The sequence below is a fragment of the Hippoglossus hippoglossus genome, chromosome 5, assembly GCF_009819705.1.
Source record: "Hippoglossus hippoglossus isolate fHipHip1 chromosome 5, fHipHip1.pri, whole genome shotgun sequence".
Taxonomy (NCBI): Eukaryota; Metazoa; Chordata; class Actinopteri; order Pleuronectiformes; family Pleuronectidae; genus Hippoglossus; species Hippoglossus hippoglossus.
Genome location: NC_047155.1, coordinates 17,794,467 through 17,817,652, shown reverse-complemented (window position 1 = coordinate 17,817,652; position 23,186 = coordinate 17,794,467). Strand labels below are relative to the sequence as shown.

General features: G+C 42.7%; 1 protein-coding gene across 5 annotated transcripts in view; it reads right to left on the bottom strand.

Moving 5' to 3' along the window:
* The window catches only part of foxp4 (forkhead box P4), a 213,843-nt gene that overhangs the window by 2,434 nt on the left and 188,223 nt on the right, over positions 1–23,186 (bottom strand). For 4 of the 5 annotated variants that reach the window (XM_034585257.1, XM_034585259.1, XM_034585260.1 and 1 more), the window contains 11 exons: positions 19,301–19,439; positions 16,152–16,353; positions 15,608–15,703; positions 14,129–14,227; positions 10,888–10,975; positions 9,261–9,344; positions 6,789–7,014; positions 6,135–6,211; positions 5,943–6,044; positions 1,386–1,507; positions 707–773 (listed from right to left, as the gene is read on the bottom strand). In XM_034585257.1, coding sequence (XP_034441148.1) covers positions 707–773; positions 1,386–1,507; positions 5,943–6,044; positions 6,135–6,211; positions 6,789–7,014; positions 9,261–9,344; positions 10,888–10,975; positions 14,129–14,227; positions 15,608–15,703; positions 16,152–16,353; positions 19,301–19,439 — 1,302 coding nt within the window. The remainder of the gene's footprint in view (positions 1–706; positions 774–1,385; positions 1,508–5,942; positions 6,045–6,134; positions 6,212–6,788; positions 7,015–9,260; positions 9,345–10,887; positions 10,976–14,128; positions 14,228–15,607; positions 15,704–16,151; positions 16,354–19,300; positions 19,440–23,186) is intronic. The other variant, XM_034585258.1, reaches the window with a different exon arrangement.

Below are 23,186 nucleotides of genomic sequence, written 5' to 3'. Positions count from 1 at the left end.
TAGGGGGCACTTATATACAGTACTTTCCACACCATAGCTTGTACTATAACATTTAAGTCCCTGTCACGAGAGTGAGTGAGTGTGTGTGTGTGTGTGTGTGTGTGTGTGTGTGTGTGTGTGTGTGTGTTCCAATGAAGGAACATGGAGAGAACCTGACTAGAACACACACAAGCAGTGAAACAGAGGAAACAACAGGTCACAGCTTTACACACTCACATCCAGCTACAGATGTGAGGCGGACTCTACCTTCACTTCTCACACAGGAAATAAAGTGCGGTAAAAAGAGAAGGAGGGGAATTCTCACTCAGAGATGGATTTTCTAGGACATGCGATAATTATATGCAGTAACCTTAATTGACAACTACTTGACGCTATAAATCATCTCAGTCGCAAAATTGCAAGCGTGTGTGGGTTTGGTGTGAGATGGGTCGAGTGTGTGTGTGTGTGTGTGTGTGTGTGTGTGTGTGTGTGTGGAGGTGGGGTGGCGTGTGTGAGAGAAAGTGAGGTGGGAGGTGAGAATGTGTTGATGTGGGAGAAGGAGGTGGCGTGAATGTCGTTAGGGAATCTGCTAATTATGAGAGGGAATTGATATCAGTGCCCTTGATTGCGATTGGCTGCCCTGTGTGTGTGTGTGAGTGTGTGTGTGTGTGTGTGTGTGAGCGAGAGAGAGAGGAAGAGAGAAAGAGGAGCAGAGGGCATTCCTTACCTGGTAGCTAGCGTTTAGGGATCCAAAGCCCAGGCCTGAAATCATGTTTTTCACCAGAGTGGGACTTCTACACACACACAGACACGTACAAGGGGAAAGAGAGAGAGAGAGACGGGTGAGAATCGCAGATTAATTGCACATGTTGGAAGATGTCACCTCAGCCAAAGTGCTCTGACAAATCTCACAAATATGTTTGTTACAAGTAGAAACATACACAGACTGTAAACAGATGCTAAAACACACACAGAGAAAGTGTTTGATATCTGGTGCGCAGGTGTGTGTGTGCGTGCGCGCGTAATTATCCCTGGTTTCTCTGGCGGTTGGAGAGAACATCTGTTTACACACGCTAACAAGGTTTTTTGCTCTCTTGCATCTCACACAGCTGCTTACTAATGGTGTCGACAAACAGGGAAAAACACACAACACACACACACACACACACACACACACACACACACACACCACACATACAGTACATACACAAGTCAGCAGCACTCTTATTCTCAATGATTGCTGAGTTGGCCTCTCGGTAATAATAGAGGGACCATTTAGGCAATCATCGTGCCAGCATCCATAAGCTCACACTCACATCTCACTCCTCTTAAATGTGTGCATGACAGTGTGCGCATATATATGTGTGTGTGAGTGCATGTATGTATGTGACTGTGTGTGTTCTTACCCGGTCATCTTTGGTGGTCTCCTCTTTTGGTATTCGACTTCATCCACAGTCCACACGGCTCCCTTCACGTTCTCAACACGAACAAAACACTTGTGCAGACTCAGGTTGTGGCGCACAGCATTCTGGGAAAAGAGAGAGACGGACAGAAAAGACAAGCTTTATTAGGACTGAAGGCCAGGCAATCCTGTTTGTGTTTTTTTCCATTTATTTACTGTTTTCTGTTTTATTTCCGCCACCAAGGAGATTGCCTTTGTCTGTTTGTTAGCAGGATTACGCAAAATCTACAACTGTCTCAACTGATTTCCATAAAATTTTGTGGAGGGGTGGGGCTTGACCCAAGGAAGAACCCATACAATTATGGTGTGGATCGAGATCAGGGGGCAGATCCAGAATTTTTTTTTTCTGTCTTTAACATTGCGAGATGGATTTTTCAAGTGGAAGACTGATATTTGAGTTGGTGCAATTTGGTGCAGATCCAAATAAAAATCTGGATCTAGTGAATTTAAATGTGGTTTCTTAAGGGGGATGTTGGGCCTTGGCAAGGCCTCCTAGTTTTGTTTCAGAATTTTATTTTATTTCCATGAAATGTTTTTCCTTTGGACTATTTACACAGAAATTTAAATGTTGTTAAATCGGCATTAAAATATTTGTTCTTTCTTTTCCCACAGCTCATAAATATTCCAGCACACTGACAGCCTGGCTCATAGTGGAAGCAATCACCGAAAAACGACCTTTTAATGCCAAGATGGAATGACATTGTGAACTTTTCCTGTAAAGTGAAACAATTTGTTAAGTGTTAGGTATAATTCCCTGGTGTTGCCTGATAACATAACCTCTAAGTTGTTTTTTGTCTTAAACATGCATCTTCAGTTGCCACAATATTCCATGACTTCGACGTGTGAACTCAAAACACGAGCTGAAACTGTTGTTTTTGAAGTCATTACCTTGCTGGAGGTAAGAACACTCACTCAGCGTGTGCTCAGTACAAACAATGCTTCTCAGCTTTTTGTGAGGTGACTTTATGCGACGTGTCACCAGAGAATAATGGTCCTTTTTTACCCATCACTTCTTATAAACACACACATACTGTAGCTCCATGTACAGTGCTAATGCAAGGCAGCAATTCTCTAGTAGCGTTATTTTATCTCAGAAAATGTATAATCAGTCATCATCAGCACGCACACACACACACACACACACACACACACACACACACACACACACACACACACACACACACACACACACACACAGACACAGAGACACAGGCACTCAGACGGGCAAGCAGGCAGGCACACCACTATCTTTGTCTCACCCCCCCAGGGACAGGCCTCCCTTTTCATCTGCTATTTGTAGTTTGTTCATGCCCAATTTCATTACCAATTTTAATTCGTCTATAATTAAATCCTGCATATTCTCTCTGACACGCTGTTCTAAGCCGAGAGAGAGGGACAGGCCAGGCATGCATCACTCCACGCCATAATTACACACACACACACACACACACACACACACACACACACACACACACACACACACACACACACACACACACACACACACACACACACACACACACACGTAATTACACAAGCCATAATCAGTAGAGGAACCCTTTCTCCCCCGCATCCCCTCAACCCCCGAGCTGTGATGCTAAGTTTTGTAAATGAGTCTGACCCCAATCTCTGCCCGCCACCCTGACAGTGCAAACACACAAACACACACACACATACACACACAGACACACACACACACGCTTACGCCAGACACCAGTGCTACTGCAGTGCTATTTGCATTTGTCTCCGTGATGAAAGCCTAATTCTCCCAGTTAAAACATTGGCAGTCATTTACAGTGGGTCGCAGCACATGTGCCACTCATCTCCACTCCCTCAGGCTGAGAGGGGGGAAGGGGCTGGACGCAGGTATATTTTCTTGACTTGTGGATTGTATACAGTAAATATTTGAGATCTGAGATATTTGAGTTGTGTTTCTGCCTGTTGCATGATGGGATGGGATCCTGGCATATGATCGTAAACAGAAATATATGTGAGCAGATAGGATGATTAATAAAATCATGAACAAACAAGTATAAAATGAGGGATAACAAAACAGGTTAGTGTTGAACAGCAGAAAAAATCTAATCAAAATTCCTTTCTTAAGGGAAGCGCATTGAAAATATTGATATTCCAATATTTAAGTTAAACTCTCCAGAAAAACAAGTGTTACTCTGACTATTAATACTATTGTATGTCATATTTTTGTATGATTACTACTGATGCTTTAATATCAAAGTACCCAATTACAGTTATGTAGTTCTAATTCTAGGTTTTGTATGATGTTGTCTATGATATGTATCTTAATTTACAATGTAACTTGCAACTAAAGCTGTAAAATAACTGACTAATATTAGTACTATATTAGAATTGAGAAGCATGAATTACGTTCCACCACTAGAGTTCAAAGTGAAGCCTCTTATAGAGCACTAATTGGATTTTTAATCCCATTAATTTAATTCTTATGTACAGCTTTTCTTGTTATTTTACTCATACTATTATTATTATTATTGCTTATTACAATTTTACATGTGGCATCAATTTACCCCTCAAGTGCATCTAGAAATAAAGAGTGACAAACAGAATGAAACCTCTTCTTTCAGGCTTCCGTCTCATTATGTAGCACCTTGAAATAACACTCAGCTCTCCTCCTCCCTCAATCATCCTTCTCTTTTTCTCTCTCTCTCTCTCTCTCTCGTCTCTTTCTCATTCTCTTTCCCTCTGTTTCTCTGATCAATGACTTCCACTCCCTGACACCGCTGCTCTCCTCATGAAATATAACAGCCTATTAAAGGACATACATCTCTGCGGCTCTATTTGACTCGGCGAGCCGCTATATAAATACATAAGGCCGCGCCAAGCTATATTTAAAGGTCTGCGAGGCCAACGGCGCAGGAAGCAGACACCAGACATTAATAGTTAAAATTCATAAAAGTCAGATGAGGAACTAAAGATATTCCTGGCTGCCCCCATCTCTTAACCCCCTCCACACCACGCCGTCGTCCTGTCACCTCCCCTCCCTTGGTTTTAGGGGCTATTAGAGGAAGGCCGGGGTTCTCTCCTCAACCCCTCCTCCCCCACCACCCACCTCTCTCCCTTTCCCTCTCTCTGGAGGAACTGACACTCAAATTAGTGTGAGGTTTCTTCAGAAATGGGTCAGCACCTACGATGGTGGGATCAGGCCAGTAGTGTGTGTGGGAAAGAATTCGGTGTGTGTGTGTGTGCACCAGCTCTGTATGTGCATTTCTATAATGAGGCTTTATCACGGCTAGATGTGGCTCTACTGGGACGAGCGGGGCCGACTCTCCATGTGCCATGTTCGAGGTGAGAGAATTGTTTATGGCTGATAGGGAGAGAGACGGAGTGGGAGAATGGAAGAAAGAAGGATGGAGTGAATGAGGAGAAACGTAGGAAAGCTTCTCATAAAGAACAGAAACAACCATTAACTGTCATATCAGTCATATCTTTTGCAGAGCAGAGCAGAGTCAGCGTTTGAAGAATGAGGAACAAGAACGCGTGTGTTCTTGAATCATTGTAAGAACAGGCTTCATTACATTTAGGCCCATGGAGCGACTCCATTTTCTACAAAGTGACTCACTTGGCCTCAGTGTTTCAAATAACAGTAAAACCTGCCCACTAATTTTGTTAATTTTTTCTCTCTCTCATCGTGGTCGAACAATTCTCAGCTGGCATTGACTTTAGTGAAGGGCTTCATCAGTGGGCACAGACCACATTTACTTTGTAGACATTTAGCTCTGATTGAGTCTGAGCCGTATCCAAACTTACATTTTCTAAATACGCCGCGGCTCATTTTCACCATCGTTTCAACAACTTCAAAATACTGTGTGAATTCATCTGGTTTCTATCTTTCATCGTTCAATTTTGACTTTTCTAGAATAACCTTTTGTAGCATAAAGTGAGCTTGAGGGATTTACATAATATTGGTTCAGCATTAATGGAATTTAGGTTTAATAAAGGGATTATTGAGTTTAGTTAGATATAAGCATATATATGGAAATAAGATAAGATAAGATAAGATGAAAAAAATATTGATCCGCTAGTAGAAAATGTAGCTAGAAAGAAATATGAATTGAAACAGAATCTAGAATAAATAAGATAAAAATAGAAATACTATATACAATATTAGACTGTTTTATAAATTTGCAATATAAAGATTTGAGTCTTAGACTGTGGGGGGCTGTGGCGTTATGCATTGATTATGATGGCACAAAGGAGCCCCCCCATGCACTTTGAGGTACGTGGCTGGATGAGTCTGTGGCTGAATGTGATCCTGAGCTGCCTCAGTTAAGCAGAGAGGGGATGAGAGGGGCTGTCCATGATGGTTTTCAGTTTCTTCCTCTCATCCTCTTCTCCGTCACTGCCTCAAAACACTGTCCTGTTCCATCCCCACCAGAGAGCAGGCCCTCCTCACCAGCATGTTTGTTTTTTTAAGCCCCATTTGAAGGATGTAGTGAAAGTCAGGGTGTATATGATGCGCCCTTACCTTCCATGTTGCTGTGTTTCTCCTGAAGTAGGCAAACTTCCGTGTAAACCAGTTGTAGATTTCATTGAGAGTCAGCTGTCTGTCTGGGGACTCCAGAATGGCCTGAGGACAGGAAGTGAGAGCAGACAAAATGTAAAGGAGATCCCAGATGGAGAGAAGAGATGGTGCAAACGGATCTGAGGGGAGACTTACATGACGTATAAGAGAGGCGTAGGTAAAGGGAGGCCTGACATCAGCGTTCTTGTAGAACTCACAGTTCTGAGCCAGCTCTAAAAAAACAGGAAACATCGTAAGAAATTAACTCTGGTGAGCTACATATTTACAAATTATGAGTGTGTAGTGTAACATTTACAAAATCAAATTCAATGTAAACGTTAATAAATGAAAGAAAAAGTAAGGATCAATACAATGGTTCAAAATATTAAAACTGTGTCTGAAAAAAATAACATCTAACAATGTGTATTGAATTGTTTGATATAGGTCTTTACACCTTGATACCATTTACAGACTGTGATATTATTTTACGCCACATATTTTAAAATATAATGCTTGGCTACTTGACATCATAACTAAGGGCTACAGTATATCTATATCTATATCTATATCTATATTTCTTTTCTTTTTTTTTACTGCAGGAAAGACTACATCAGTGGTTGTGCCATGAATGAAAGGTGATGGCTGAATGGAGACGTACTGTAATTACTGTGGAAAAGAAGAAAAACCTAATGCTGGATTTAAAAAAAAACATAATTAGGGTCTATTATTAATCATTTAATAAATAATTAGATAATATATGATAATGACACAACTAGGAAGGCACTGAGTGAGGTTTGGGGAAATGTCTACCTGAGGCGATGGGGGTGCAATACTTGTCGGAGTTGCGCCTACGTATGGGCCCGACACCGTGCGTGTGGGAGTGGGAGTGTGTGTGCAGGCTGGAGGAGCTGATGACCGAGGGTCCCTGGCGCAGCGGGGTGATGGGGGTGGCGGCCGAGGTGGGGGGGTGCTGAAGGCCCTCTGAGTAGGCATCGCTGTCCCGCTTCAACAGAGAGCCACTGGAAGCCAGGTTCAGCTGGAGAGTGGCAGAGACAGACACAGAAATAAGGGGGAATGGTTCAGCTTGTTTGTCCCCCACAGAAGTTTCATTGTTTTTCTATCCGTTTGATCAAATAAAATAAAATAATATAAAGAATCTAGATAAAATAAAAAAACTATACATTCAAATATAATTAAAAAAGTCAACAACACAAAATAAAATCATAATAATAATTTAAATAAAATAAGGACATTTCTGCATTTTTAAAAAATATACAAAACAATTACATCCTATCCAATGTACTTATATTGTAATCATTGCAGTATGTATTAATTTACTTTGAGTAGACTGGTATCAGCCTCAAAAGGTGTGAAACGTTTTATTACAAATCAAAGGGGCTTAATTAACTTTGTGTCCCTTAGCTATGATTATAAAAATGTTTAGTTTCTGTCCAAAGTGTGAAAAATTGTTTTAGTTTGGGGACAAAGATTTTATTTATATGACTGATGCTTCACTCATGTTTAAAGCTTCACCATCTGCTGGTGCTGTTTACAGGGAAGCATCATGTAGATAAGATCAGGGTCAGGTGATACCAGTGCATTAGATGATTTGTTTGTGTCATATACATAACAAATATCTTCGTGGATAATGTTTCTAAACAGTTTTGTTGTGTCTCATTAGTTGTGTAAGAATATTGACATATATGGGGTTGTACCAATGCTCTGTCAAACATAGAGCACAGAAATGAAACTACACGGGCCAGCAGGACCTGAAATTTGAAGTTGTTTAACTGACAGCAGTATGGAAGCTAAATCTAGGAAGGGTTACTGATGTAAACTCACATCATCACGAAAAAAATAATAAAGCCATTGATATTCCCCATGAATTTCCGTCTCTACCAGTTCCCAAAAGCAAACCCACATCCTTGTACAGAACCACACATACACAATCACACACACTGAACATGAACATATATTTATATACACAGCGCTGGCTGCAATTAACCCTGAGCTTACAAAAACAAAACCACACGACAGCATGTTTGTAAGACGGGAACACACACACACACACACACTCTGCAATGGCAAAGTCTTCACGGACTAATACGGCCCAATTAGGCAGAGCCTTGCACACGCACGCACACACATACACAAAAAACCAGTGCGCCCAGTCTCTGTGGGACAACCGTTGTAGGGATGCTAGCTTAGGACTAATTAAAACCACAGTGTGTATGTGTGTGTGCATGTGTTGTCTATATGTATGTAAAATGTGTGAATTGCCTCTCTCTCTCTCTACTCTGCCCCCTCTCCGTACCATTTAAGCTGACTGGAGGGGGCGGGGCTGTTTAACAGGTACTTCATTAACGCCGCAACCCTGCCACATCACCACGGCAACAGTCGAACCCTGTTAATTGAGGCCAAGCTTTGTTTCCATTCCTGACGCTCCTCCCCTGCCCCTCCTCCTCCAATCCCTGACCCCAAGGCTCGTCTCCAGTGGTGACAGAACACGCCTCTTCCTGATTTCCCATTAGATGTTAATGGCAGCTGATCCCCCTGTGATCAACACATCACCCAGACACACAAAAGTACACACAAACACACACACACGCGTTGCCACTCGGCTGCACCCATTTATATCCCCTCAAATTAAGACACTCCACCTCTAATTGACAATTAATTTCAACATCTTCATATTTTAATAAGACTCCTCGTCAATCTGAATAATGAAATATTCATTAGATACCTAATAACAACTTTGCCAAGCAGTGTGGACACAGACACACACACACACATCACATCACATCAAATTTCGTTCCATTTTGTCAGCACACCAAAAATGCTGTGAGAGATTGCTCTGGCAGCTTTCTCTAAAAAGAACAGGCTGAATCAAACACAAATCTGGGCTTCAACACAATCTGTGAACAGCTGAATTTATGACGTTCTCTGAGGACTGAAACAGAAATGTATAATGGGAAGTTTAGACAGAGAGGAGAGAAGGAAGAAAACAAGAAGGACAAAGAGAAGAAGAAAAAAGAGAAGAACGAGACAAGCAGAAAGTCGTCTTTGTGATTTATTAATGATATAATAACCCTCACTGGTCAGTAGAGGGTGCAGATATCAAGCTAGACAGGAAAAGAGGAGTGTTATATCCCAGGAAGGTTAAGCAGTAAAGAAACTGATAAAAGAAGAGTTTGTGTGTGAATGAGATGTAACAGTGGAAGCTCGGTGCCAGAGGGTGAGGGGTAATGTAATGTAGGGTCCAGGGTGTTGTGGTGTACTCACAGGTTGGTTAAAAGGCTTTGGCTCTGAGGGGCGCATGTGCAGGTGGGTCATCATGGCCTGGAGTCGCTCACTCTCTTTCGCCAGCTGTAAAACACACAGGGATGGTAATCTTCATGAAAAAACATTTTTCTCAATTACATTGATTTACAATTACAATAACACCTTCGGTGGAGAGATAAGTGTGAGCGGTAGCTGCCTCCGCACCCGGAGCTCTCTCCCTCACACACTCTTACACTCGCCTGCAGACACACTCGTCCCCGTTTGACATTGTAAAGCACCATTTAAATTGCTCCTGCTACAACCTGTGGAGACGCTGCATCCTGTGTGTTTGTGCACGAGTGCATGCTTATACACCCGAAGCCTCCAAAAACATGGGATCTAAAGTAAGACTGATTTGTCTCATTAACATACATAAACACACACAAACAGTGACGTGTGGCAATGTGCAAATATGAGGAACTCAAACACAGTGCCTGTGCTGCTGCATGCATGCATTGTGAGTGTGTCTGTGTGAGAGTGGTCCAGTTATTACTCATGTTTACACAGTCACATTATGGGGACATGTCTTCCTCATAGGGACAAAAAAGGAGATCTCATAACTTAAATCATTAAATTTGAGGTAAAGACATGATTTAAGGTTAGGTATAAGTTAAGTTTTAGGTTAAGATTATGTTTAGAGTGTGAGGGTTTGGGTTAGGCAAGTAGTAACTATGGTTACGGTTAGAGTAAGTCTCCAGCAAATCAATGTAAGTCAATGTAATGTCCTCGGAAGTCATGGAGACACGACTGTGTGTGTGTGTGTGTGTGTGTGTGTGTGTGTGTGTGCGTGCGTGCGTGTGGGTGTGTGAGTGTATGGAGCGTGGAGTGGTGGGCTTCCTGTGGACTGCTGAGGGATAAAGTGACATGTTAGGGAGAGAGAGACGTCCATCGTGATGTGATGTGACACCAGCTGCCTCTCTGTCACTTTGCGTTCCCTAGTGGTGGCTTGAGGGGCTCAGCTAAACGCTGTTTACTACCACCACCAAACACAACTCTAACCCTAATTCTGGGCCGCCGCCCCCGTTCCACCACCCCCTCTAACCCCCTTCTCCCCCCTCACACTACACTATGACGTGAATGGAGTATTCAGGGCCGTTTTTGGAAACCATGTCAAGACGAGTGTGAAGGGACAGGTTTTGTATCTTCACTTTGGAACTTTTCTTACTTACTACACACATCTCATCCAGTGTTGGTATTTTTTTCTTTTGCTGGAGCATTCAGATGTTTCAAGAGCTTTGCGTGCATGAACCACTTTAAGAACAAGAGAGGCAGTGCAGCCTGGTCCTACACTTTCTAGCTCGTCTCTCTCTCCCCTTTCTCTTTTCTCCTCTTTTCTCCTCTCTCTCCCTCCTCCCCTCTCTCAGCCTCGCTCTCTCTTGCTGGTGACCGGAGCAGCTTTATAATTGGAGCAGCGATGGCAGCTTCCCTGCCGACTGCTCCTTTTAAATTACAAGCTCCACTGCTCTCCATAAACTCTGCCCTGCCTCAGACAAGTTACTGCCATTGACTGGCTGAAACAGTCCTCAAGACTTTGTTTGTGAGCGGATGTAAATTAAGTGTCTTAGTTCGAGCGTGTGTGTTAGCTCACCTGTATTTCCAGCTGCTGAACCACCTGCATCTGGACTCGGCACTGAGCAGTGCTGCGGTCATCCAGGGCATGCTCATTGTTCAAGTGCCTGGAGGAGAGAAGGGGGGGGAGGAAAGATATAAATGTGACGATCAAAGTGCTGCTAGTCCAGTTACACTCATGTCAACAGACTGGATGATGAAGTAACAAAACTCAGTCCTTTGACTTTTATACAAACGGAGCTACGAGCCGTTTCAGTAAGACATAAATAAATCATAATCTAGGAGGTTTATTTTGTCTAGTGAAGGACACAGCAGCTGTGTTTTGTGTGTGTATACTTCACTGGTGCTCAGTGAGGCATGATCTAAGACAACCACCTGGATATGAGCTCATGTGTTATCACACAGAGCCTTATCTTAAGACTTTCTGTTAGCGAAACTCCACTCCACTTATTAACACTGCTGTGCATGTGTGTGTGTAAATGGTGGCGCTGTTTGTTTCCTCCAATGTGGGAGGACCCGAGACCTTCTGATCTTTCCCAGTGCACCCCTCCCTGTCTCCCTTCCTTCATCCCTTTCTCTCCCCTCTGTCATCGCCAAGGTTATTCACAGGTTGCCGCCGCTAGTCCTGTGTGTATGAGTGTGTGTGGGTGTGTGTGTTCATATGATTGTGTGAGATACATAAGTGTCAATATATCAGAGCAGTTTTTCTGATATCATGTGGTGTTAACCTGTAATCTTCATAAATCTGCTTTTTAGACTTGTTTATACTGAGAGTGTATCTAACACCAAGAAATGTGTGTGTTTGTAGTGTGTGTGCATGTGAGCGTGTGTGTGTCTTCGAGAAAGTAGAAAGTTAGGCAATATCAGGCGAAGACTGGAAATGAAACAAAAACAATGATGTCATGGCATGGCTAATCCAGGCAGATAGACGGCTCAACACAAGTGCACGATAATAATAACAAAAACATGATCTCACCCTTCTCTCCCCCTCTCTCTCTCTTTGACTCTGTATCAGGCTCTCTCTCCCTCTTTCCCACTTGCACTTCTGTCCACTCCCCCCCTTTCCCACTCCTCTTCCCCCGCAACTCCCAAAATGTCTATGATTCACACTCATTCCAACCAAATCTGCCCCCCAAAACCCTCCTGTCTCTCTATAGCTGGGCCATAAACAGTAGCAGAGTTTTCTTTTTTTTCTCAATGTGTCCCGACAATGAGGCTCTGTTTACTCCTCTGAGTGCTGGCAGACAAGGCTTTAACCCACATTACACCGAGCTCCACCGACCACAACCAGAGTATTATACCAGAGGACAGGGAGGAGGAGGAGGAGGAGGAGGGGGAGAGGTGGGTTAGAGAAGAAGAGGAGAGGAGAAGAAAGGCCTCAAATAGTGGAGTGTCCCCCTCCTCTGTTCTTCTGTTCTACCCTTTTCTCTCCTGGGGCGATGACTAAAGCTGGCTGGAAGGGAGCGCACTGTCGGACTGACAGAATTATCTGTCACTGCCTCTATTTTTTTCATCTCCCTCTTTTTCTCTCTCTCTCTCTCTCTTACACACACACACGCACACACACACACACACACACACACACACACACACACACACACATACAGGCACACACACTATCACTCTCCCTCTCTCTCTCTCTCTGTCTCTCTCTCTCTCTCTCCTTCCATCTGCCCCGGGGCTACGTGAAATGAGACACCAAACAACAGCTTTCCTCTCCAAACTTTCCCAGCCTGCCTACGAGCTTTGATCTGACTGTCCGATGCCATCACAATCACCACGCACACTGCTGTGATTATGCATGTGTGTGTGTGTGTACATATTTCATCACCCAGGCTTATTATTATTAATAACTCCATTGCTCAAATAGCTAAAAGTTCCAGATAATTAGAGGTTGAGTTTGTTTAGGGCTTCATTAGAGGCTTGGGAAGCCTTTGTTAGCAGCCACAGTGCCACGGGGTAGTCCACTGTGTGACAGAGGAGGAGGTGTAGCAGAGTGTCAAGGCCAGATACCACATCAGCATGCCCCAGTGACTCCAAACTGGCAAGTAACAGCTACGAAAGACGTACGGAGGGAGGAGAGGAGGAAGAAAAGTGCAAGAATATGGAAGCAGAGAGGGAATGAGTAAGAAAGAGGTTGTTTGATGTGTTCACCATTGATGTGGAAACTAAATGTGCTTATGGATGAGCTAACGAAGAATAATTGTGTATTTACACAGAAATACAATGCGTCTGACCCTTCAGAGTAAAATATACAAAACACACAAAAAACTATGGGTGACGAACATATGACCTCAGACTTCCTTATTTAGATCTCTTATTAGGGTCTGTATTAAGGAAAGCAAAAGAATAAAACAAACACAATCAGCCACTAAAATGAATATTATATAGCTGAGAAAAAATTATGTAGAGGAAGATAAGAGATTAAAATAAATCCTTTGAAAAAACAAAGAATTTACACACATGAACGTATGTACCTGTGTGCATGTGCGTCAGAGCAAATGTGAAATGTGATGCAACAGATGGCAACAGATGAGTCAGTGGGGTAATGCAAGACTCCAGTGATTGACATCTCCACGTATAGCTCATACTGTAGCTTCACTTTGTTCTGCTTCCTCCCTGGTGCCTACAGGTAAACTGAATCAGAGATCGTGTCATCTCTCTTCCTTTCCTACAGAAATACTAGGGGCTAGTGCTGCTGAGTTTTTTTTTTTTTTTGTAAGTACCAGGCGTTGTGTGACTACAAAATAAATTCAATTCACTTCTGTCTGTTTGTAAGTACGATTAAACAAAAACTACAGGGCAGATCTCCACAAAACTTGGTGGAAGAATATAGTATGGATCAGTAATTAGCTCATTAAATACTGGTGCAAATCCATGACTTGTTTTTAACTTACTTTAACATTGAGAAATAAGGTGATTCCCAACATTTTCCTTGATTTCCCAGACAATAATTCAGAGATGTTGATGAAAAAATCAGGCATATTAAGGGGACTGATATGAAAACTGTGTGAAATTTGGTGCAGATCCAAAACCCAGATCTAGGGAATTTAAATGTGGTTTCATAAGGGGACTGTTGGGCCTTGGTGGATGTATGCGCTCTACTGAGTGCCATTCTAGTTTGAATTTAAATAATCATATTATTAAACTCTTCTGAGACATTCGTATCAAAAAAATAATGCATTTCTTTTGGATTGTGCGCTGTGATTGTATTAATTTATAACCCTGACACATTATACTTTGTATCATATTTTACTTACTTGATGAACTGTCCCATGTCCTCACACAGTGCTTCACAGCCGGGCCACTTACACTCTCCATGGCCGTAAAGTGGATGGGAGCCTGCATGTTCCTCATGACTGTGGACAAAGAGAGTCACAGAGACAGTTAAACAGATGCTGAATTATGTCCATAAAACATACAGCAAATACTTAGAATAAGGAGCATTAATGTGCCACACTCTCGTGCACAAACACACACACACACATGCAAAACCGACTACAGCAACAGCATCAATGCAGCCATCTGAGTCTGGTTAGCAGTCATTAGTTTGTACAGCTCACAAAGCCAAGTGCAGAGAGAGAAGGATAGAGCAAAGTGGGGTCAGTTACAGAAGCCAGGCAAATAAGGGAATTGCTCCAGCAACCTCAGAGGCACATTTTGAAGTCCATGACCTGTCTTTCTGTCCTTGGCGTGTGTTGTGCAAGAGTGTGTTAGTGTTGGTGTGTGTTCTTATGTTTCAGGAGTTGACACAGAGTCGGCACAGGACCAACCAGCCATGACTGATTGGCGGCGGCTGCCGTCATATGCTGGTTGTTCTTTTGTGGTGAGCTTATGTGTGTGTGCGCATGTGTGTACATCTGCGTATATTTATGAGTGTTTGTGTATTTGTATATGTGTGTGTGCAATGATGAAAGACAGGGCCAGGCGTGGTTTTGGGCCCTGGGTAAAATAAGTCTATCCGTGCATGTGTGTGCGTGTGCATGTGCGCATGTGTAAGTGCATGTGTGTGCAGCAGGTCCAGTAGCACATGTGGTTCAGACCTGGATCTTCGCCGGCGACTGCTGTCTCCACGTATATTTACATGACTGTGTATGTGTGTGTGCATGCGCGTGTGTGTGAGGGTGTGCATTGGGATGGGGATTCTCCCAAATCAACATCAGAAGGTTGTCTAACAGAAACCATTTGTCTCGCAGATGGAAACATGTCTCTCTCCCTGTCTCTTTCCTTTTTCGCCTCTTCCTGATCATATGTGCCGGCTGAGGTTGGAGCTGTGTGTGTGCATGTGTGTAGCTGCACGTGTGTGTTTTGTGTGTATGCATGCGCTGGCTGTGGTTGAGTCAACGCAGAAGCAGCTCAGACAGCAGACATGACAAACTTCTGGCAACCACATTCTCGTCCACATCAGCCATGCATTTGCTTAGCAGACTAACACACTAATGCTACACCCTTTGTGATCTAGTATAGTCAAAATCTGTCGGGATACCAGAGGCACGCTGTAGCTGTTGCGTGACAGTGTGTGACATATTTGATCAATTATTAAAAGCTCTTTTAATTAATAGTTTCTGACCCATGTCGACCTACTCCAAAATGAGGTCAAAGGTTAGGGTCAACAAAGGGCATAGAAGCAAGCAGTGAATCAGTGCTAAAGGACACTTCAGACCACCCTCCCATAGCACGTCTCTCTGTCTTTTCCACTCATATGTGTGTGTATGTGTGAGTGTAAACAGGCTACTCACTGGCTGGGGGGTTGGCTGCCTTTGGAGTAAAGGGGGACATGGTCATCTCCGCTGTCTGCCTTGGTGAAGGAGGATATCCACTCAAACAGTCTGGCTCTTAAAGATGGAGACAAACCCATGAGCAGCCAATACAGCCTTGGGAGAACACAAGCCTGACACAGCATACATGCTACAAATACACCTGGCACATGCATCCCTCATCAAGCCCACATTACACTGAGGAATTTATCTCTACAGACACACCGCCTCTCTCTCCTCCTCCTCCTCTGCATTCACAATCCTCTCCTCTCTTCTCCTGCAGAACATACCGAACCCAACAAACCTCCTATCAAATGAGCTGAGGTGATGTTTACACCCCGGAGATGTGTGGTATGCCACATGTGCATGTTTTGTTCCTGCGTTTATGAGTGTGGATATGAAAGAAGAACAGCTAAAAAGGTTCCAGGTCGAAAACGACTTAGCAGGAGTGTGTGAATTAGAAAGACTGGAGGTCACACAGAGGACACACACAAACACACCATCACTATGTGAAAGGTTTCAGTACCTGTCTCTCTTTGGGGTGTGGCTCTGTCCGTTTTGCAGGCTGTGCAGTGGGATGTGAGCGCTGGCAGCTTTGGGGAAGGCTGAGGTAGAGTTGGAACTGTTGGTGCTCAAGTCCAGGCCCTCGGCCTGTTTCAGGGCCTCCTCGCTGCTCTGCATGCCTGACACCTCCTTCCACAGCTGCTGGAGGTCTGACGGACACATCGCTGCAGGGAGGGAAAACACTTGGCACTTAGCAGAGGGTCTTTCTCAACTATGACCCAATCAAATTCCCACTTTGAGTGTAAATAGGCTCATAGGATATTAAAGTTAAGGTAGGTAATCCTGGAAAAGCTAGCAAGAGCAGGCTTCACTTTGAAAATCATATGATTCGAAAATCATCCCACATCGATCTGAATGAAATGCTCGGTCGTATTTATTACAGTACTGTAAGGGCCACAGACACCAGCTTTGTTTCTTGTATTTCTGATAACTTTATTTAGTGATGTTAAAAGGATTTTTAAAAAATGTAATAAAAAAAAATACCAACCCTACCTTTAAGTGAATTAATTAAGGCAAAGATAATATGGGTAATAATAAGTTGGTCAGACAATATCTACAATATCACGCGCAGTATCATACACACAGACACAGGCTTGCAGTAAAGAAACTTACTTTTCTAAACCACATAAAATATATGCAACTATTACAGTCTCCTGGGAGTGGTTAAAAGAGGAAAATGGAAAATGAGACAAACAAAAACAGATGGGAGGTTAATTTCTGCGTGTTATTGTTATAATTATCTTCCCAGATATCCATGACTTCTCAGCTATTTCCTGATCTCTGCTGGCAATTGCTACTGTCCACCAACACCATCGCTGCTGTCACTACCACTATTTGTTTAAAGAGGGTTGTTGCACACTTTGTGCTCCTTCTAGTCACAGCTTGGTTACTTCTGCTCTAATTTCACAGTGAGAGAGACGCTTAAAATGCCACGGTATACTCCAATGGATCTTACCACGCACATACACACACACACACATCTGCACATACACATACAAAGACCTCGCAGCAATCCAAATATTATGTCTGCTTTGTCTGCATTCTTCTGGGGTCCCGCCAAAACAAAAGCTCTCACTCTGGAGGAATGAGGTGGTGTGTGTGTGTGTGTGTGTGTGTGTGTGTGTGTGTGTGTGTGTGTGTGTGTGTGTGTGTGTGTGTTATCCAAGAAATCCGACCAATCCGTGGACACGCCCAGAGAGAGTGAAAGTGTAAAGTAGTAACAGGGATTGTAAGATAAAGTGTTTCCTCTTCTGACTTATCAGTCTGGCTCATATCACATGCATCCACTAAAAAAAACTTTGGAAAAATAAGGGAGTCTGGGTTTTGGGAAAAGTCAGCAGTTTACAGATAAGTGCAAAGCAAGCAAAGTTAAGTAGTGAGCAGCTGAGAGCGGAACAGATTTGTAAACAAAAAAATCTAGATTTCTGCACATTCAGGTGAAAATGTGCTCTCACAATTTCCTGCAGCTTTCGTTGACAGATAGAAAACATTTGAGAAGATGAGAGAGCTCTTTCCAACAGTTACTGACTCACACATTTCAAATGTGCAAACCCAGAGTCTCACATTTATGCCGGACATATGAGATCTGTCGAGAAGAAGCCTGAAGTTACCCAGAAGGTGGATCTAATTCAAATCTAATAGATTTTTTGTGTATGAAAAAAAAAAACCTGCTGAAATAGTAACGTCCATACTCACAATTTAATTCTCATTCAAATCTGTTAAGTTCTCTATCGGTTGTAATTGTTAACATTGATAAAAGAAGGCTTTGAAATGTATAGCTACTTCATTCTGTAAGAGTACTAAACAAAAAGCATATCAGGTCCCCTCATGTCAACCCCACCACCCCCACCTAACCCACCGGACACAACAGCCCTTTGAGGCGGGGCCGCAGTGTGCGTTTGTGTGTGTGTGTGTGTGTGTGCATGTGTGTTTCGGTGTGAGTGTTTATTAATGTGTGTTTGTGTGTTTGTGTGGCATGACTGGCCAGAGGAATGCTCTGGCTCACGCCTGGCTGAGCCGTCACAATGGAGCGGCTCTATCACACTGCAGGGAAATTCCACTCTGATATGGAGGGAGAGAGAGAAAGAGAAGGAGATGCCAAAGCCAAATGTTTGCAACTGTCTGGAAAAATTTACACTCTTCTCTCCAAAACTGTGGCCTAGTATTCAATTTGTATTCACTCCTTTATTTTCACTCTTCACTCTGTAAACTAATAATTCCACTTACACACACACACACACACACACACACACACACACACACACACACACACACACACACACACACACACACACACACACACACACACTAAAGTTTCAGTGCACTTTTTGGCATTGTCTTAGGGTTACATTTATTTGATTGAATATATTTTTGTTTTGTCACATTAAGATTACAAAAGGAATATGCGAGTATGTGCATGTGACTGAGAGGGAGAGGGAGAGGGAGAGGGAGAGGGAGAGGGAGAGATCAGACAGACAGAGGGAAGGAAACTGGTCTGTTTGGTCAACTCAGTCAGCGCTTTACCAATGTTACGGCCACTTTAGAACCCCTTAAGCATTCTCTGTGTGAGATAAAGTGTGTATGTGCGTGTTGTGTGTGTGTGTGTGTGTATTTGTGTGTGTTGGACACTTCTGTGTGCAGACTAAAGTGGACACAGACACACACACACACACACACACACACACACATGCTCACTAAGGGCGGGCCAGTCAACAGTCAACATTAATCGTTGTTAAACTGTGTTGACAAACTGAAGAAACTGTGGGAGAAGTTACACACAGGAACAAAAAAAAAATCCAGTGGGCACAGTAATGGCAAAACGATGATGTCCTTGTGTCTGGCTTATCTCAAGTACACACACACATGAAAACACACTAGCACAGGCACATGCTAACCACCGAGCAGGGGGGCTTAGTGGCATATTTTACCTATTATCCAAATGAGTACCTTCCACAAACGCACCAATCAGGTTTCTTTTGATCTTTTATAGGCTGATTAACTTAACAGGCTTCACATGCGGCACTGGGTACAGGCCCTTGTGTGTGGTGTTGTGACAATGTGTGTAATGTTATGTGTGTATATATATATGGTGAGGGTGTTGCATGTGTGTACCTTGCTGCAGAGACTGCATGGCAGCGGTGGGCTGCATTGGGACCAGTCCTTGTCTCTGGAGGTTGAGGATGTGCTGCTGTTGAAGCTGCTGCATCTGGATCAGCTGCTGCTGGAAGGCCAACTGCTTATTGCCTAACTGCTGTTCGCCAGAGGACAGAAAGACAGACAGCAGGAAAAGTTATTTAAAAGTTAGTAAGTAAATCTGTTTCTGGTCATTGCTGTATTTAAAATGATTTATATCCAATTTCAAAGAAAGTCATAGCACCAAACTCTGAAATGATTTAAAAACATATCTCTCCATCACGTATTTTGAGTTTCATTTGTAAAAAAAACACTTTAAAACCATAGACATTAACCAAAGTGCTATTCAGTTTAAATAGGGGAGATACATCAAAAGATTTAAAAAAAACAGCCAAGAACCCAACAGTAAGACATCAAATAAATAAAAACAAAAAACATTAAAATAAGATAAAACCACAAAACAGCCAGCAAGTTTTAAAAGTTTGTGTGTATTTTTTCCTGTTTGTGTTAAGATGCTTGCCAAGAGTTAGGAAATAATCTTGACTTAAAGTAGGAAGATAAGTGAGTAACGTTGGGACACAAAACCATTTAAATCTATAATGATAGCACAGAATCTAAAAAGTATATTTTTTAGGAATAGATTGGAATATTTTTACACGTAGCAAAGAAAAGCTAACCTTGGACATGATTGTTTTGTTTTCTTCTATTTTCCAGTTTTGGATTGTATGATGGTTATAAAGTGTGAGTCCTGCTATTTTTTGTGTTTTGTTAAGATACAAAACTATGATATAATTGTTCAGTACACATTGGGAACTTAAAACATGTGATTGCTATTGGAAATAAAAATACTGTCCCAATGGCAATTTTAAACTAAATGTTTGATTTGTTATAAGAAAGTTGACAGAGATTCTTTATATTTCTTTCCTGTTTTCTAAAGTAATTTGTTTGGCGGATTCCATTACTTTTCAAATACAAACTCAACTAACACCATGTAAAGGGAATTAAATTATAATGATCCCCCCCTAAAAAACAAAGCGAGAATTTTGAGATCCGAGAGGTGAAAATTAGTCCCGTAATAAAACAATGACGACCCTGAATTCAAGCAGGATGGAGGGGGAATGAGGGAAGGGAGCAAAGGGAGAGTGGGAGAGACTACATGCCGCGTGGCGATAATGTCGGTGTGTGTTACAATGATAAATGTCCCCTTTCCTGCACTCTCAGTCTGGGGCAGACCTGGCCTTTACCGCGCCGTTTGAAGTACCCCCTGACCAACCCCTGGGAGAGATGGACTTTATCTCTTCCAGATAACTAGAGGAGAAGAAAAATAAATAAATAGAACTTGAGGAACTGCTCATTGTGTGTGCGTGTGTGTGTGTGTGTGAAAGAAAGTGGCAGCCTGGAACTCTTTGAACAGAGAGGAACTCACAGGAAGGGCAGATAGGTCACTTCCTTTCAGACTTAGTGCCTGGGGAGAAGAAGTGTGATGGCAGCATGTTTGTGTTTGTGTGTGTGTGTGTGTGTGTGTGTGTGTGTGTGTGTGTGTGTGTGTGTGTGTGTGTGTGTGTGTGTGTGTGTGGGTGTGTGTGTGTGGGGAGGAGGCTAATGGGAAGATGCCAGAGGGAGGAGAGGGGTAAGGACAACAACTATTTATTTTACAAAAGTAAAACAGAGAGGATTGAAGAATGATAAACAATATTTTTTCCCCTTGCAATGGTTTTATTGAACTTGGTTTTAGCTTTAGGTGAATTCAAATATTTTACTACTTGTACTATTTGTATGGAATCTGACTTCAATTGTAAACAGACAAGGACATATTAAGGAACATGGAAGAGATGAATAAAGAGCCACCAAATTCTTTTTCCAATTCTCTGAAACCAAAAAATGTCATAGTTCTCAAAATATTATCAACTTCAGGTGCTTTAGTAGCTATTTCCATTTTTAAGCCAACAAGTCCTTCAAATACTCAGAAAATGGAATTTTAAATTTAAATATGGACTCCATAAGAAGTGCTCAAATTGAGATAATATGATTGGAATAGACATTAATGGACTTTAGAAAAAAAGACAGTCTAAGTCCGGATTTCTAGTCATATGAATCACAGTCAATCACCGTTCCTGTCAAAGAAATGGGGTTTTCACATACTGCATTTTCAATTCACTTTATGATCTCCTTCAAGGAGGTTATGTATTTGTCTGTGTTTGTTTGTTTGGATAACACAAAAGCTATAGTCAACTGATTTCCATGAAGTTTTGTGTAGAGTTGGGGCACGACCAAGGCACCGCTGTGTGAAATTTGGCCCAGATCCAAATAAAAATCCAGATCTAGTGACTTTCAGAAGGGGACTGTTATGGTATGTATTCTCCTGTGTGCCATTCTAGTTCAACAGTGTGAAGGTTGAGAAGATCAGTGTCTGTTGCATTGTAACTACAGTATAATTAGGAAACATGCACCGCTCTGGCTTTGCCACAGTTAAGTGGTGTAGTGGTCGAGTTCAGTTCGCTGGAGGGAACAGCCAAATCCTCATTTGATGCAGTAAATGGTTTATCATGATCAGAGTGTTCTAAATGAACTGAGCCTCTTTTTCCTCCTCTCTTTCCAGCCGTCTTATCCCCCTTTTCTACTTGTCCGTCTATTTTATTTCTACCACTCCCCCATCTGTCTCTCATTCCCTCCAGAGATATGACCATGGTTCTTTAAAGCACACATTGTGTGTGTGTGTGTGTGTGTGTGTGTGTGTGTGTGTGTGTGTGTGTGTGTGTGTGTGTGTGTGTGTGTGTGTGCCTGTGTTCTGTTTACATTAGCTGTGGCTGAGTGGCCAAAGCTAGCGCAGTAACAGGCTGTCAATGTGATTTATGAGCACATCACACACTGTCTGAGCCTGCCAGTCACACAGACGCACACACACACACACACACACACACACACACACACACACACACACACACACACACACACACACACACACACACACACACTATAGATGGACACTGACAGACACACATACACATGCACACATCTCTTGTGATGGTCAGAGTCACTTCATTAAGCTGACTCCTGACCAGTCCCAAATGCATCGGCGACTCACACACACAAACACTGACTCAACACACACATACATACACTATTGCTTTCAGTTCATCACTTCCATTCAGACAAGAAAGTGGAGAGGAATTGCAGAAAAGAGGGGAAAGGGTAAAAAGTCACGGCCACTCATGCACAAACTCAAAACAGCAAAGGAGAGGTTTTCTGTTTTACTCTCGCTCCTTCCTCTACTGTCTCCTCTGTCAACTTCTCTCCTATTATTTGAGTTTGCTAAAGGTTTGCTAGAAGGTGATTAAACCGACGTTAAACAGGATTCATTTACGTCTTCAGATACAACAAGATTATCTCATCTACTTGGAGGCTTAGGAACAGCTCAAGCATTACATTGAAAACCGCCCTGTCCCCGTCTACAGTCTATAACGACACCTGAGATGTGAGAGTCGACTAAAAAGGTGTGACTGATGGCTCGCAGCGACTGAAAAACACTGACTGCTGGAAATGGCCTTAGTCATATCAGCTGCATGCAGCTCTGTAGGGAGGCATATTCCCCCAAGTGTGTGTGTTTGTGCAGTGAACCATCGCACATCAAGCCTCTCCCTCTCTGCATGTATGTGTAGCTGTGTGACCAATGTTTGCACTTGTCTAGTTGTTACAGGACAACAAACCTGAAAACTGGGACAGCGAAAGAGCGCAAGGGAGAAAAAAAAGGGGGGAAAGCGATTCAGACACCCTCTCAACATGCGAGTCAACCACAACTGGTTTGCTGTGGTCACGGTTGAGTTGTCTGACCGCTGTCGGTGAGGGGGTTTGTGGGGTAGGGTGG